General features: G+C 39.3%; 1 protein-coding gene across 1 annotated transcript in view; it reads right to left on the minus strand.

The window, feature by feature from the left end:
- Positions 1 to 773: 773 nt before the first annotated feature.
- The window catches only part of LOC110949352 (solute carrier organic anion transporter family member 3A1-like), a gene marked incomplete at its 5' end in the record, with an annotated part of 39,318 nt that continues 23,256 nt past the window's right edge, over positions 774 to 16,835 (minus strand). The window contains 8 exons of the mRNA XM_051952070.1: positions 774 to 2,508; positions 4,302 to 4,366; positions 4,462 to 4,637; positions 5,077 to 5,245; positions 8,518 to 8,716; positions 8,809 to 8,973; positions 10,017 to 10,289; positions 10,376 to 10,474. Coding sequence (XP_051808030.1) covers positions 2,156 to 2,508; positions 4,302 to 4,366; positions 4,462 to 4,637; positions 5,077 to 5,245; positions 8,518 to 8,716; positions 8,809 to 8,973; positions 10,017 to 10,289; positions 10,376 to 10,474 — 1,499 coding nt within the window. The remainder of the gene's footprint in view (positions 2,509 to 4,301; positions 4,367 to 4,461; positions 4,638 to 5,076; positions 5,246 to 8,517; positions 8,717 to 8,808; positions 8,974 to 10,016; positions 10,290 to 10,375; positions 10,475 to 16,835) is intronic.

Below are 16,835 nucleotides of genomic sequence, written 5' to 3' on the forward strand. Positions count from 1 at the left end.
TTGTTTGTGTCTGCAGAAAAATTGTATATAAAGATGTATGTAAAATACATAAAATCATTAAACCCTCCTGTCATCCTGCAGGTCAAAACTGACCCGTTTTAAAGTTTGAAAATGTGGGAAAAAAATTTATATTTTCACAGTGAAACTTCTGATGTCCACATTTTCAACATTTTTGGGACATTTTTGAACATTTTTTCACATACAAATCAACCAAAATCCAGCAAATTTCGCTGGATTTCGGTTGATTTTTTGTGAATGTTCTTAAGGAAAATTTTAGAAGTTTTACTGATATATATATATATGTAATCACTTTAGATATTTTTAGGATTTTTTGGAAGATTTTTACTCATTTTTTGAAAATATTTACAAGAATTTTGAGAAATTTGGGGGGATTTCTTTTTTTAAATAAAACTTTTAAGGGAAATTTTTAAGGAATTATTGGAATTTTTTTCCTGAAGGTTTTTGCAAATTTTCAGAAATTGGGGGAATTTTTTTGCTAAATTCTTGGATTTTTTCAGACAAGGAAACAATATTTTTTGGTGGCCATAAATGAGGACAACAGGAGGGTTAACCTTCATATCACAACAGGAGGATGGTTACCGTGGAGATCACATCAACTTCTAGTCTTATTTTGTGTCATGCTGGGATTTATTGTGCTTTTTATTCGCTTTTTTTTTCCTATTTTGTCTTTCCCATTCATGAATAAAACCAAATGTAAAGCAAAAACACTGCACACAACAGGCCCATGAAACAAACAAACAAAAACTCTCAAGCTTTTTCTGAAAAATAATTTATTTCCAGAGTAAAATAAACCATATGTTGCCATACAAAAAGTGTAAGAAAAGGGACAACATCAAAACTGTAACTGCAGAGAGATCAGTAGAGTAACGGGTCGCGTGTGCCGAGTCACGTTAAAGAGTTCAGATCCACGAAGAAATACAGTGCTGTTCGCTTTGACCCTGAAGCTTCATGTCGAACACTACAGGCCGAGCTCCAAGACACGGATTGTGTTTCTTTTCTCTTTGCTCCACAACATCCCACTTTCATCGCTACGAACTGTCCCAAATGTTCCGTGACATCAGACGCACACATCCCAGATAATTAGATTATATTTATAATTTAAACTGTCCTTTCAAACACAACCTATTAAAACATTCTGGGCCTAACGAAACAAATATATTACCCCTCTTTTACCTCGAACGCTGAAACACAGAAAAATATTACTTTTGATTTTCTTCTTTGCTCTTCCACTAGGTGCAACAGCCGTGAGAAAATATAATTAACATTCTTATTTAATTAATCCCTTATTAAGACATATTAGGCTGAAGAAACTCTGCGGACGTAAAAACGAACGTGGAAATGAAACAAACTGCTGCAATGAAAAAAAGCCTAAACAAAGCTGCAGTCTGACTAGGAATAAACACAGACAAGTCAGATATGAATTGCACGTTTGCACCTATGAGACGAGACCTCACAGTCTAGTCTAAGCAGTATCAAAAAAACAGTGTCTACGATCCAGCAAGAGAACAAGAAACTGAACAGTTAGAACATCTAGTAGGCCACTATAATAACCCGGTCTGGGCGTTTCTGTTCTCTTTTCCTGCATTGAAATCAAATGCATCGACTGATCAACTATTAGTCTGTAAACACTTGGCAACTTTTAAATAACCGAAGAACCACCTGAACTCTTTTTTTTGTTGTTTTTTTGTTATTGAAATAACCATAAAAATCTCATTTTTGAGAGTGACAGACGGAACACACAGTGCTGACTGAAAGGAAACTGTCATTTTTCACACGGATCACTGGAATCATGACAGACCTAAAAAAAAATATGGCATCTATAGTCGGAGCGGCGCCGCGTCCGCTCGCTAATAAACGACTAGGACTGAGCCACACAGTGCTGTAGTTGTCTTCTACCACCGAGTCAACACAGGAATTCACTGGCAACACTTGACGAAACCTCGCTCAAACGTAAACGACTACAATGGACCCTTTCGATGCAGTTTACCGAGGACGTCTCCAGTGACCTGAACTGACCGCCTTTATCAAAAAACTTTTTTCCTTTCAAGAAAAAAGAATAAAATCATAAAATATTCCTTTTAGAGAAATGTAAATGTCCACATCGTCCTTTTTTTGTAATTTTTTCTTTTACAAACTATAAAACGGATTCCATATTTTCACAAAACTCGTGGTCCTCTAGGTTATATATAAACTTTGTTCTGTCCACCAGCTTGGGGCCGTCGTTCAGAGACGGGTAAAACTCGGTTGGCGTCAGGTGTCCCTCGTGGCCTTTGATGTATTTCTTGTAGTTCCTCCGCAAGCAATACCACGTGGTGGTGTAGAGGAGGAAGGCGACGCCCTTCAGGATGATGGCCAGGCTCACGTAGAGATGCCTGTACGCCACGTTGTCGTACAGCAGGCAGGCGCCCTTATCGCCACAGTCCGTGCTCCAGAAAAGGCAAGTAGAGTCGATCCCAGCACCAAAGATCAGAGGAGGGGGGATGAAACCTGGAAAACAGAAACACTTCCTGAGCCCACTTACTTTAAATACCTTCTGAGGCAAAGCAAGGCAAGTTTATCTGTATAGCACCCTTTATGTTCAAGACAATTCAAAGTTCTTTACATAAAACATTCAGAGCATTACAGTGAGGTGCAGATAGATGAAAGGTATGGTGCAGATTTCATGCATGAGAAAAGAAACGTTTTTAACCTGGATTTAAAAGTGTCTACATTTGCAGAAAGTTTTATCTTTATCGGCAGTTTGTTCCACTTGTTTGCAGCATAAAATGCTGCTTCTCCATCTTTAGTCCAGACTCTGGCCTGGACCAGCTGACCTGAGTCCTTGGATCTAAGAGCCCTGCTAGGTTTGTATTCTCTGAACATATCACAGATGTATTCTGGGCCTAAACCGTTCTGGGATTTGTAAACGATCAGTAGGGTTTTAAAAGTCCATGCCAAACCCTGCTTTCTGTCTTCATGCTAAGCTAGGCCAGTGTTTCTCAAATAGTGTGGTGCAGAGGCATGAAGACGGGGGCGTGAGCGACTAATTAGGGAACTAATCAGCTGAACTATTGTCTCAACATCAGCCTGTTTTTTTTGTGGCGCACAAACTGCGGTGGCCGTCGTGCAAGTCCATACTTGGCAAATACGGACTCCTGAGAACAGAAGAACGTGTCGTTAATGTAAAATTGGAACACTGGTGTACTTGATCACGTCACCACCTCGGCCCACCAGATGGTTCATTTCGGCCCGTGGACGACTTTATAAAGTGTAAAAATTACAGAGAAGACATTAACTATAAATTGTAAATTTATAAAACTGTAAACTTTAAATCATTTCCAGACCTTGACAAGTTGTTTTGATCATAAAGTGAAATACCAGATCGCTCAGTTCCAGATGAATGTTTTGTATGTTTGTAGATAAACTGTGACCTGAAAGTTGTAATGTGTAAATGATAAACTGAAGCATAACACTGATGAAACTGAACTTATGTTTCCTAAAAAACTTCAGGTTCATAATTATTTCTAAAAAGATTCATTAAATTCATTAAATGTGAGCATTTTCACAATGTACTTTAAAAAAAAAAACTAAAACAAAGGGAAAAAGTTGGAGTTGTGGTGATTTATATGCTATTATGTTGTGATTTTACTGGTGCAGCCCTCTGCAGATCCAACTGGGCCCCTGAACTAAAATGAGTTTCACATCCCTGGTCTTTACTGTGAAAAACAACAAAATGGAATCAGATAAAATAATACAGCCCTGCATATTCATGTTTTAATATAAAAACTGTTTATATGTGAAGTTTTTGTCCTCCAAAGAGGGGCCTGACAGAAAACTAGAGCACTACTGAGCGATGCTAACCAGCTGCCCATTGTAGCTTCAATCTATCAAACAGCTTCCTGTGCTTAACTCTGAAATGATTCCAATAACATCACGTCATGTCTGTGTTTTGTACAGTACGCCTGCATGTCTCCATATAACTTGATTTAGATTTTTATAATTCCATTACCTCTCCCACCTACTGAATATGAAATTGTTTTTCCACTGTCATCAGTTGAAATTGTGTACGTCTCATCTGATTTATGTGTTTCCTGTGTGGAAATAAACTAAACCAACAGAACATCTGAGGTCGAGGCAGGCGTGTATCTGTGTGAGTGACAGTGTGGCCTCATTAACGGAAAGTCTCGGTGAGCTCAGGTAAACTTTAGCCTTAGCAGGAACCGTGGCAAACGCTCCGATCGTGAGTAATGAGACAGAGCGATAGAATCTAAAAACTGATGTGGTCTGATCGCAGCTCTTACCAAGCAGTCGTAGCAGCAGGAACAACACTCCGAGAGCGTATGATTTCAGTTCAGGGCTCACAGTCCTACAGAGAAGAGCGACATTCTGTAATCTTGTAAATTTATTCTGTGAATGAAATGAAAAAAACTGCACACTCCTCAAGTGAAGCCGCAGCGATACCTGATTAGGACGATGACGGAGGGCGTCTGGGCCATGGCTCCAACCAGGCTGCAGGCACAGATCACACACAGGAAGATGAGGAAGGCCTCCTGGCAGCCGGGCATCGGACACTTCCCTGGAACCGCCGTGCCGAGTTCACCTTCAGCACTGGTTATACACGAACACCCCCTCGAGTTCTGCAACAGAAAAAGAAGAAAGGGTTCAACAACAAGTACTTTGCAGGGAACATGTGAGATCTGGTTGTCACAAATGGTGCCAACACATAGAAAGAACTGTTTTATATCTGCACTTTAAAAACAAGAGTTGACGATGACTGCGGCAGTGAGGCAGCAGTAAACTGATATTCTGTGCTGCCGAGCTGAGAGCAATTCTCTCTACATGTGATTTGAATACAGAAAGCATTAATCTGCAGTCAGCATCTGATCTTGAAACAAGCGCAGCAGCACTTGATTGCTCAGCATGTGTTTGCTGATGACAGAGCTACGAAACACTGCCACTGTTTTCCTTGTAACGAAACACACGTTAAAACACACCGAGCTGCCTGCATATTTTTAATGGGTTCAGAGAAAAGCAGCAGTGGATTTCGTAGCTTTCTGTGGTCGGTGATAATAAGACCTTGGAGGAGTTGGACGAGGTCTGAGTGGATCCTGCGGGGCTGCAGCCGGCGAAGCAGGCCGACAGGTAGGTGACGCCGTTGGAGCCGCACACCGGGCTGATGGAGGAGGTGACGCAGTTGCAGTGACTGATGCACTGACTCTCCGGCTTCTTTCCCGCCGTTAACGTCCTGAACAGAGACGCAGAGAGAAATCTCAGCACCTCTCTCCACTCCACAAGTACCAACTACATCCGTACGAGGCACAAACAAAAATCGAAACAAGCACCCTTAGCCCCTTCATCCGTGATACTATGGATCTCTGGTGCACTTTTAACATCTCCATGGAAACTGCACTGAACAGCTAACCTGCTCTGTAGGAGAATGGGTTCAGGGTAGCAAATCAAAGAGCAGTGAAGCCCCCAAGTCAGTGTTTCTACAGGGCCACTGTACAGACAAAAATACTGCTTTCACACTGAAATAAGAAGGAATAAAGTCCACTCTGAGGCTGGGGATTGAGCTTGAATATTACTGTTTGGTAGAATCAGAACCTGTCAAGGATTTTTTTACTTAAGCTGTCTTAAGAAGATCTAAAGTGTTGCAAATAAAAGGAAAAGAATACTATTTCATACATCAATTCCTCCCACTGGCACAGCGGTAAAGAGAAACATTTTGCATCTTTCAAATGTATAATGTCAGCCAAAACACAAAGAAAAAGAGGCTTCTGTATAATTTAAAACACAAGTCGCTTTGCTGGTGCAAAACTTTAACTGAGAGATACACGCACATGCATAGAGTATCATACTGTGTACAGAATCCATTATCCTCCTCTGAATTTAATGTTTCCCTCTCCCTCGTGACAGTGCTTGTGGTGTTCTTGTTACTTTGCTGTGATCAGAGCTGCAACTAATGAAAATTATAATTATGGATTCATCGACAGATTATTGTCTTGATTAACTGGTTAAATCATTTTGTCATCTATAAAATACTTGCAAATTTCTGAAGACAAAAGAGTGGCGATTACACAAACTGAAAGTCAGAATAAAAGATGACAGAGACGGTTAACTAATTAACTCAATTGTTGTGTACTAATTTGAAAGCAACAAAGTGATTTGTTGATATTTTGCAGATCCAGTTACGGTACAGAGAAAAGATTTAATTGTCAAACAAAAGCTGTAATTGGCCTCCATTCACCTGTTTTTCAATGAGATATTTATGGATATAAATAATGCTTTGATTATGTTTAGTCTTTTTGGCTTTAATTAATTAAATTTGAGATATTTGGTGTCTTTTGTCCTTAAAGCAACTCACTCACAAAGTATTGTTTTAGCATCTAAACTTCAACATGAGTGAAGAGTATTTGCATAAATGTATTGTGTTTATAGCCCATTATTAGTTGTTATTCTGTTTTAATCCTCTAAACTCCAAGCAGTTTCTGGATTTTCTTTATTTCTGTCGTATTTGTACCAAGTTTTTACCATTTAAAAAGATCTAAAATATATCTGTATGTTGATTTTACACCCAGTTAGTTACTATTTATATTTTTGTTATTATTGTTGCAAATTTTGGACAGACATGTAGACTAAAGTGATTTTTACAAATATGGTGATTTCAGGGTTAGATTTAGTTCTGTTTTCCAGTGGAACAGCATGTAAACCGTGAGGACTACGACGACTGCCAGAAACTCAAAAGTTAAACAATCTCTACACTTTCTTGCTCAATAAATGACGTAATTTTATTGATTTTTACAAAACTAGAAACCCACCGGTGGATTTTGAGATTTAGAGGGTTCATCTCTTTTATTTTCCTTTTTATTGCTTGTTCTAATATATTTTTTCTGCAGCCGTAAAGAACCTGAAAGCGACTCTGTGTCTGAACTATGTGACACAGTTAAAGTTGCCAAGACAAGAACAGGCTGAGATGAAGTGACAGATAAAGTGGGTGCGAACAGATCGACAGTGACTCACCCAGCCGTATGACTCAAATACATATATATATATATATAGAAGGCATTTAGCATCTAACTAGAATTAATCAATCTATCAGTGTGAAAGTGAATGACGCATCTGACTCAGCTGTATTCATATTCAGTGTATGCAACCATCAGCAACACAAGGCCACTTTCTGAATAGAGAATCTCTTTAAAGACTTCATGATACAAAGTTGTTTGAATAAAAAATATGACTAATATACTAAGAATTTCTGTTTACGCATTTAGATCCCCTGCACTCCGCCTCCACTAAAAACCTCTGGTCTGCTTAGTTTTCACCGCTATCGTTTTGTTTAAGCTGCTTTCATTCATTAGAATAACTGGGACGCGAGCAGTGCACTTCTGTCACAATCTAGGGCATGAAGACACGATGAGAACAGAAAAAATATATTTATATAATATCTATTGTTTATTGTTCTTGTGCAGCCCGCATATAGCTCATCTTATCGGACAGAAAATACATCGTTCTGATGAAGCTGTGTGCGATCGATTCAAAGTTACAGAACGAGGTTTATCACGAAAATGGAAAATTTTGGGTGAGTTGTAGGACGAGTTATTCAGGAAGTGAAACGTTGTTAAAATAAGATCATTTTAAGATAACCTCATGGGAACTGTCACGGGAGACGAAAAGCGTCGTACTGCTCTAATCTTTAACCCTCCTGTTGTCCTCATTGACGGGCACCAAAAAATATTGTTTCCTTGTCTAAAAATAATGAAAAAATTCTAAAAAGAATTCCCTAAATTTTTGAAAATTTGCAAAACCTTCAGGAAGAAAATTTAAATAATTCCTTAAAAGTTTCCCATAAAAGTTTTATTTTTAATAAAATCGCCCAAATTTGACAAGAAAATTTTCTAATATTTTCAAAAATGAGTAAAAATCTTCTAAAAAATCCTAAAAATGTCTAAAGTGATTACATATATATATATATATATATATATATATATATATATATATATATATAAAAGTAAAACTTCTGATATTTTCTTTAAGAACATTCACATAAAAATCAACCAAAATGCAACAAAATTCGCTGGATTTTGGTTGATTTTTATGTGAATGTTCTTAAAAAACATTTCATAATTTCTTTTATTTTCCACCAAAAAATGCTCAAAGATTTCCAAAAAATGTTGAATTTGTGGACATCAGAATTTTCACAGTGAAAATATTTTCAGACTTAAAAACGGGTCAATTTTGACCCACAGGACGACACAAGGGTTCATGTTTTTGGCCTGATACAATGACGAAATGTGTGACCTCCTGTGACCAATGAAGAGTTTAGTCAAAGTGATTTCTAGTTTTATTCAAATAATTCCACAAATAATGCTGATAATCAACAGAAAAGCAAATACATTTAGTGCTGAGACTTGACTTTTTCATCTCACAGCCGCTCAACTTATAATTTATGTAGCATCTCCTGTCCTATCCTGTATTCCCCATGATGTTTAAATGCCATATAGTGATGTTCTGTCTTACTCGTTGCCGTATTTGACCGTCACTCCGGCGACGGGACCCGTGTCACAGCCGAGGAACAGGAAGGAGACGTAGCAGGCGGTGGAGATCAGGTTGACCAACATGGCCATGCGGATGGCTCCCAGTGCCGAGAGGTTGAGCTTCTTCACCAGCAGACCGCCCATGAAGATCCCCAGACAGGCGCACGGGATGGCCGTCATGCCTGAACACAAAGTGGGCCAAACATGTTTATCACACGGGTATGTATGCCAACATGTGGTGCTGCTTGTGTAACGTTTTGCCCTAAATGCAGACCTAGCAGCTGGTTTGCTGAGGTGGTGGTGAGGTTGAACTGCTGCTCCAGGTACTTCCCCAGAAAAGCTGCAAATCCAGCCACGACGGCGATCTCCATGCAGGCCGCCAGGATGATGCAGGTGAACACTGGGTTGGACAGGAGGTGCTTGGTCACCTTTGGGATCACTGGTGGTAAAGAAATGAGAGAAGGTGAGCACTGATTTGGTGGCATGCTGCTGAGCAGGAAAGACAGGATGCTTAGTTGCCTTTTTTTAGCACCTGTTCTGATCTCACTTGATTATATGGGTTTAGCATTCAGATAGCAGCAATTATACACTTCCAAAACCTGTACTTAGTGTCACAACCGTGCAAAACAGACACACCTGAGATAATTGTGATGACTGAAACTAGCATTTAGGTTCATTATTTAATTCGTACAATAGAAACTTTTAAAGCTTGAGAGCAGCTGCAGAGTTAGAATATGCTGCAACTGCTTAAAGTTCTGCATGCAAGTACACTTTTCAAGTTCTTTAGAAATCTAAAGAGATAGTTTACATACAAATATCTGGCAACACTTCATATTTCAGAAACTTTTGCAGTATTATTCAACATTTTTACTTCATTATATTTACTTATGACGGAGCAGTATTGCTGCTCGGGCCACAAACCAGCAATTATTTTCATGATCTATTAAAGTGACAGTTATTTTCTTTCTTCATTGATCTGTTTTTTTGGTGTATAAAATGTCAAAAATGTGCAACCTATCTACTAGAGTTTCCCAAAGCCCAAGACGATGTGTTTAAATGTCTTTTTTTTTTGTCTGCAACCCCAAAATCTTCAGTTTATTGTAATAAAGGAGGGAAGAAATGAAATATTCAAATCTGAACCATCAAATTTTTATTTTAGCTTCCTAAAAAATGCTCAAACTGATAAACAGCACATGAAGAAGTTGGCATTTAATGTAAAAGCTGGCAATTTATTGATTTAATGTTACTAATTGCAAGTGTCACTTCTGAAGGATCTGTACAATATTATTGAGCAGGTCAACTGCAACATCAGACACGTAGTTCAACAATTTAATAATTGTTTTTTCAGAAATACAGCAAATAAACTAATTAATTAATCAATCAGTATATATGTATCATACATTTTACACGTTTAAATGTGAATGGATGTAAACTGCTTTGGATGAAAACACTGCAGTACGACGCTGGATCTTGCACGCTCACCCCTGAGTTGCTGACAGCAGGTGGGGCTGTTGGCAGGCTCATGGTTCATCACAGCTCCATTGCAGGATATCGGTGCCTCATACTCTGGGCTCAGAGAGGGAGGAAGCATGACCTGCTCGCTGTCTGCTCCCTCCTCTCTCTCCTTTGTCGGCAGCGACTGAGGGAAGCCAAACATCAGGAGGGCTGAGCAGAAGAGCAAGGCGCCACAGAGGAGGAAGCCCGCCCACCAGGCCCCGATCCACCGAGGGTCGTCTGGAGTGACGCCTAAGTTACCTGTTTAGAGGAAGAGCATGGTGGGTGAATGCAGCACTGAGAAACACATCAAACAAACAGAAATATTGGAGGAATATTCAACTCACTGGTGTCAATGAAGATAGCGTCCACATAGAATTTAGTGCAGAGGGAACCGAGGATGAAGCCACAGGCAGGTCCGAACACCAGAGTAGAGAAAAGGATTCCTGTGAAGAAATAAATTTGAGTGGGTTGAGTTTTATTTATCTGACACTTTGACAAAAACAACCCGTAAATGATAGAAAATAATAATATCAAGATCATTAGATGTTCTGTGTAGTGCTGTGTTTGACTTCTAGATGGTGCTAAACACCTGAGAAACAAAGAAATGCAGAAAGGATCCTTTGTACCAACCAAAAAGACATGAACAAATATCTCCAATAAAGATTTATTGTACTCTAAAACAGCATTAACCATCTGAATTTGTGAGCCCCCTGGCAGGTTTCAGTCATGTCGTCTGTTAAAAAAAATCTCCAAAATAGCACCAATGGTTTACAGCCAGAAACTGGAAATACATAAAAAAAAAGTTTCTATTTTCAGCTTTCTCATAGTCAGTGAACAAGTCAGGTGTGATGCCCCGTTTCCTTGGAAAATGAAACCAAAGCTGAGCTTAAAGTCGTCATCAAAACCACTTTTTTCTTTATGTGTCATTTAAAGATTTGACACAAATAGGGCACCCCAGTAACTCAGTTTGGTTGAGCAGGTGACCCAAAAACAGAGGCGGTAGTCCCTGATGCAGTGATCAGGGGTTCAGATCTAACTCATGGCACTTTGGTGCAGGTCCTTCCCCTAATCTTCTCCCCATGTTTCTCCCTCCTATATAACAAAGGCCAAAATCATAATAATAACTTTTTAAAAAATGCCATAAAAAATACAGCGTTTGCCCTGACAAGACTGTGCAAAGAAACTAAAAATTATCGGCGCCTTGGTGCAACTGACAAGACATTAGTTCTGACCGACAGTCATGTGACAAAAATTGTCACTCGGCTGAACTGCAGGCTGTGTTTATGAAGAGCAGATAAGACAAGAAGTATGGGAGCAAATAAAAAAAATAGTAAAAATATCTACAGCATGTACAGTTAACTTTATTAACGTATTGGAACACTTGTACTGTATGAATCTGGGAAAGTACTGTACTTGTTAATGACAGTTTTTATTAAAAATAATCAAAAACATTCAACTTTTCTGACAATTTATTGCATTAGAACTGTGGGATACTGCACAAAAGACGTTCATGAGTCCTCTCTATGTCTAGCCAGGGTTGTGTTGTTTCTGTAATGGTGCAAAACTTTAACTGTATAGAATATATTACATTGACATATAGTGACAGGAGCAGAAAATGTTGTTTGGACTTCAGAGGAGCAACAATGCCAGTGAATTATGCAAAATTATGTAAAAACACATTTAGTCTTGGTCATCTGCAGCTCAGAAAATAAAAATAGTTTGAACATCACAAACTATTTTTTATTAATCATTTTTTGAATAACTAACATCTTTGAAAAGTCTGTAAATTACTAGGAAACAGGACAAGATATATACTGTGACAAACTCAAAGATCTTGCTATTTACTTACTACCATTATAAGATATTTGATTTAAAATGACATAAACACAAATAATGTGCACGTCTTCACATTTGAGAAGCAGAGAATATTTGCCTTTTTCCTCCTCATTTCAGCTCTACTTTTAAGTGTCCTTTTCCAGGAGCTACAGTGTGAAGCATGACAGCAAACAGGGAAGTATTTCGGCTGTCATGAAAGATCAAATCATCCAGTTAAAACCACAAGGCAAGTGCAGCAGTGGTGGCTGCACACACAGTGACTGTGCTTGTTATGTTCACACGGCTCCGCTCTCTCTGCAAACTCGCAGGGTAACACACACCGAACAAACAGAAACACACACTGTGAGGGAGACACCTGACAACAGAAACCGGTTGTTTTGTCCCAATCTGCTCCAGTGGGCAGCTGCAGATAAAAATGTGAAGCTCGATCCAAAATCCTCATTAGAGCGCCGTCAGCGGGGTGAGACTCTGGCACGGTGAGTCAGACTGCAGGCAGATAATGAAGACTCAAAGCTCAATTTGGGAGACAAATTTCTCCCTGACTGTATGTCCTATGATCTGTGGTATTATTAGACTGAGTGTGGAGCGTTGGACCGTATCTGGCACACAGCGACAAACCAGATCCCAGGCTAAGTTTGACTACTGTTACATAAAAGATCTGCAATGCTAGTCTCCAATTACCAGCTAAATAAAATGAAATCATCTCAGCTAACTGGTCATGTGGCATTAGTAGAGCAGAGTCCCTTTACTTATAACAAGTTGGCTGCAGGCCGGCCTGAGCATCGCTGCTATCAGCATGGCATCTCCAGTAAGATGCTGTTTGGATGCCAGGAGCAGCCACTTAATGAACAAGCATGGAAACTGTGACTAAGCTTTGTGTGTCTCTGCTGGTGCTGAGAGTGAAAGCACGGTCTGCTTCCTGGCTTGACCACCCACATAGGAAGGGAGTCAACATATTCACATAATGCGGCCTCATTCACATCAGAGTTTATTCTTCACATAAAGGAAATGGCTCACAGATTTGTTAGGTGTGGCTCAGTACCTATAATGTGGTACAAATAGGCTCCTTTATGCTTGACGAGGAGCGAAACAAAAGAGAGGGGTCTTTCATGTTGCGATGGAAACATTCCGCTTTTTTTTCTCAAAAGCATGCAACTGAAACAACTTTGCGGTTGACAGTCAGACCAGCACGGAAATGAACAAAAATACAGATGTGTCCATGAGGCGCCAGAGCGTGACAGGTTTTTACCTCTTCCTTCTGTTAGCTTCTGAGGTTTTTCACTAAGGAAAAGAAGTCAAACAGCAGACAAAGTCCAATTTCCTCTGCAAAAATGCAAAATATGAAATCAAAGTTTCAAAAAACAAAGCTCAAACAACAGTAGCTCCTCCTACATGTGCAGACACGGGTATTCACAAACACATATAGACAAAGGAAGGAGCTGTTGTGGCACATCAGGGAGTGTTTACTAGATACCAAAGTGTGTAGTTTAACAGCACTTTCATAAAACTAGAGGGCTGCAGTCACGATGTGACGACCAAATTTGCCTGTGGTGTTGTAAATGAGGCCTGTGCACTCTGTTTCTGGTGTTTCCTTAGAAACTGAGTGTTGTCTCCTCATAGCAACAACATCACAATTGCTTTCACCACAGGAAACCTCGAAGAGGAAATTCAGTTAGTGAAATCACCTTCCAAAGAGATGATGGCTCGGCCTGCCCACAAGTCCACGACCACTGAGAGGATAAATGTTTCCACTGCGATCCGTGCCTACCCAGGCTGCTCTCAGAAACACTGTCTGCTTGATGATAACATTGAGCCACAGCACGAGCTTTGCATGTGGAAAAGATCAGTGAACTACGAGGGAGCGTGCCTCCTTATCAATCTGCTGCTTCTGAGGAAGAAACAAGAGGAATGTAGTTTTGAAGCTGGTGATAATTTTCACAGGAAAGATTTAGTAAAAATAATTTGGATGGCTTTTTTTCTTTGTTGTCTTAAGGCCAATAGCAGCAGAGGAAAAGTATGTAGGGAGCAGTCTCTCACAAAGGGATTAAAGCTGGTATGAAAATCAAACGGACCTTGCAGTCAAAACATAAGCAAAGTATCACGTCCAACATAACTTCAGTATAGTTTCGTTTTCTTCCCTCTCCCACCAACCGGAGCCAACTTAAAGTGGCATGCTTGAGAAAATAACTCTTCTTTGTTTTGTTTTTTTACTTCTTTGGCAGCGGTTACATGGAAAGATGGCAGAAGACCAAACCCTAGCTGTTTGTCTTTAATTGTTTAGGTTGTCATTCTGGAAAATACTTTCCAATTTTTTTCACAGATAGTGGCACGAAATGATACTACATTTATGTGTCATCAGCCAGTGGTTAGCCTAGCTTAGCATAAAATAGCAACTAGCTCGGCTCAATCCAGAGTTAAAAAAACAGAAAAAGCATCTATCAGCTCCTTTGAAACTATATCTTTTTAATACTTGCACAACCAGAAATGCTGTGGTTTTGTGGTGTAAAGTAGCACAACGTTTGTGTATTTCTTGATAACATTTTTGCAGGGAATCACACCTGGTTGCCTGGCAACCTAACGGTGACAACAACACTCTGGGAAGTCCCTGCAATGAAGTGTTCACCAAATGTTTACGATAAAGACGTAATTTCCCCTAAAGCCAGTAACTGTCATTCAGGTTCAGTGTTCATGCTCATCTTTGCTACCTGCTTTCTAGATCCAGCTTTAAAGGACTAGTTTGATAATTTGGGAAACTTATCTAGATGAGATGATTGATGCCACTATTATGTTTGTTTGCTAAATATGAAGCTATAATCTTCTACTGCTTTGATTTGCTTGGCATAAAGAAGAGGTGGAAAAGCTATCTTGGCTCTGACTGAAGTGAACAAAACCTTCCTACCATCACCTCTAATGAACATGTAGTTTGTTGTAACATGTTAAAAGTTCATTTTAAGGTTAAAGCAGCAAGTTGTAGTTTTAAATGATTGTTATGTGTTGGATTATTTCATGGCCAGGTGTAGTGACTTAATGGGAGTCCAGTTTGCTGCCAGCTGACAAAAATTGGCACACAGTCCGCATAAAATGGTCCATCGTCAGTTTTATACTTAAGTCAGCGCAAGAATTTAACAAATAAACATGCTACTTAGCAATAATTAGAGATGCTGTAAGTTGAATTTTCATGCATTTAGACATTGGTCATTTGCTTCCCCATTTTCAGTCTCGTGCTAAGCTGTGACAACAAATATCTGTGGTTCCAATCTTATCATATATAGATGTCTTTAGACTGTGGCTGCGTTGCCTTTTTAGATGTCACAATGTGTGAGATGACTCATAAAATCGTGGTACCAAACGGTGTCAGACTCTACAGTATCAGTTTGAGCGTATCAAAGCTTAGACACACTATCAGCTTGTGTCATCCATGTGGATGGCTCTTGTCTTTGCCAGTGACAAACTTTTTTATTATTCCCTCGTTTTGGGGTTGTGTGTGTGTGCTATTCCTTAAATTAAAAAAAGACTCTACAACATGATTGGTTGCTTTGCAGAAGTTAGATGTAGCAGCTGTCACACTTGAATAATTGGCTTCGAAATTTCTGTCACCATCCTTGTCTTAGGTTGCCAAAGCTATAATTCATGGGTTTGTAAGTGTTTTTTTAAGTGATTTTGGACCACAGTTTCTAAATGACAAATAAGGTTCTCTCATGTTGTAAATTTTCATTTAAGAAAGTTGCAAAAAAATTGCAGTGGAATGGGGGGATTTAACTCTCAGAGATGACCATAAATCATTGCGGATTCGGTTCACTTCGTGTGAAAGACTCTCCCATGTACATTCTAATAAGTTTGTACAAACTTGGTACAAACTTCTCTTCTTAATTATCAACTAAGCAGCAGTTATTCTTTGTCCTAATGTTATTCTAGAAAATCAACTGTGACTGAGATCCTCAAAGTCAAAGACATAAAGACAACTGGGTCTGTGCAAGCTGTGAAGGGGCAAATTTTATGTTTTTCATGACAGGATTAAGAAGAGGAAGAAGAAGAAGAAGGGAAAAAAAGCAAACCTATGTTAAGCACATTAAATCTCCATGAAGGACAATACACGACCACAGCCGCGCTTAATCTTTGTAATACACTACTTTTCCAAATTGCCTCTAAATCCCTTTTCCCTTCCAGCGGTCCCGTTACAAGATAAGTACAAAACAAACTAATTTGTTCATGTTGTACTTCACTCGAGCCTTTTAGTACCCTGCGAATTATACTCTCAGGGGAGCATGTCAGATGTAATTCAATAACAAAGCTCCGTTCGTGTGTTTTTGTCTCCCTCTAATTTATTTAGAGAGCAACAGAAAAACCTAGGAAAGCCTGCTCATGAGGCTTGTCCTTTCTCAGATATTAATTAACCTGCAGATGCATCCCCATTACCTGTGGACTACATTTTGAAGGTTAATTCAATATTATTTATGAATATAAAATTATCCATGCACTTCCCTAAAGAAGACAGAGAGCTGTTCTTATGCAAACTGAAGATCAAAATCACTATTTCATATGAACCTTGTGGTTTTGCGCAGTCCTTGACATCACACTATTTGACGTCTTTACATTTCCACATACGTGACTGCAAATACAAGCACATTCATCATATAGCTTTCATAATGATGTAGCCAAAACACTAAGCAAAGGTTAAGCTGTGACAGAAAAGATGGTAACTGTGACAGACAGTGCTCTTCATGAAATTACTTCTGAGATTAACATGGTGGCAGGTGAAACCCATAGAGGGATGATTTAAAGCCATCGACACACATACATGGTCCTCAGCGAAGCTAAAGGGCATTTAAACAGCCTCCAGCTGCAAAGTTCAGTTTCTCGAGACCATCCAAGCCGAGGGCCTACAATGATAAGCCAACACAGAGTGCGGTTAAACAGAAACGCCTCCCCATCCTCCTGCTCTCACTGTACAAAGGGAATTCCTTCTTG

Source organism: Acanthochromis polyacanthus, chromosome 8 (genome assembly GCF_021347895.1).
Source record: "Acanthochromis polyacanthus isolate Apoly-LR-REF ecotype Palm Island chromosome 8, KAUST_Apoly_ChrSc, whole genome shotgun sequence".
Classification (NCBI taxonomy): Eukaryota; Metazoa; Chordata; class Actinopteri; family Pomacentridae; genus Acanthochromis; species Acanthochromis polyacanthus.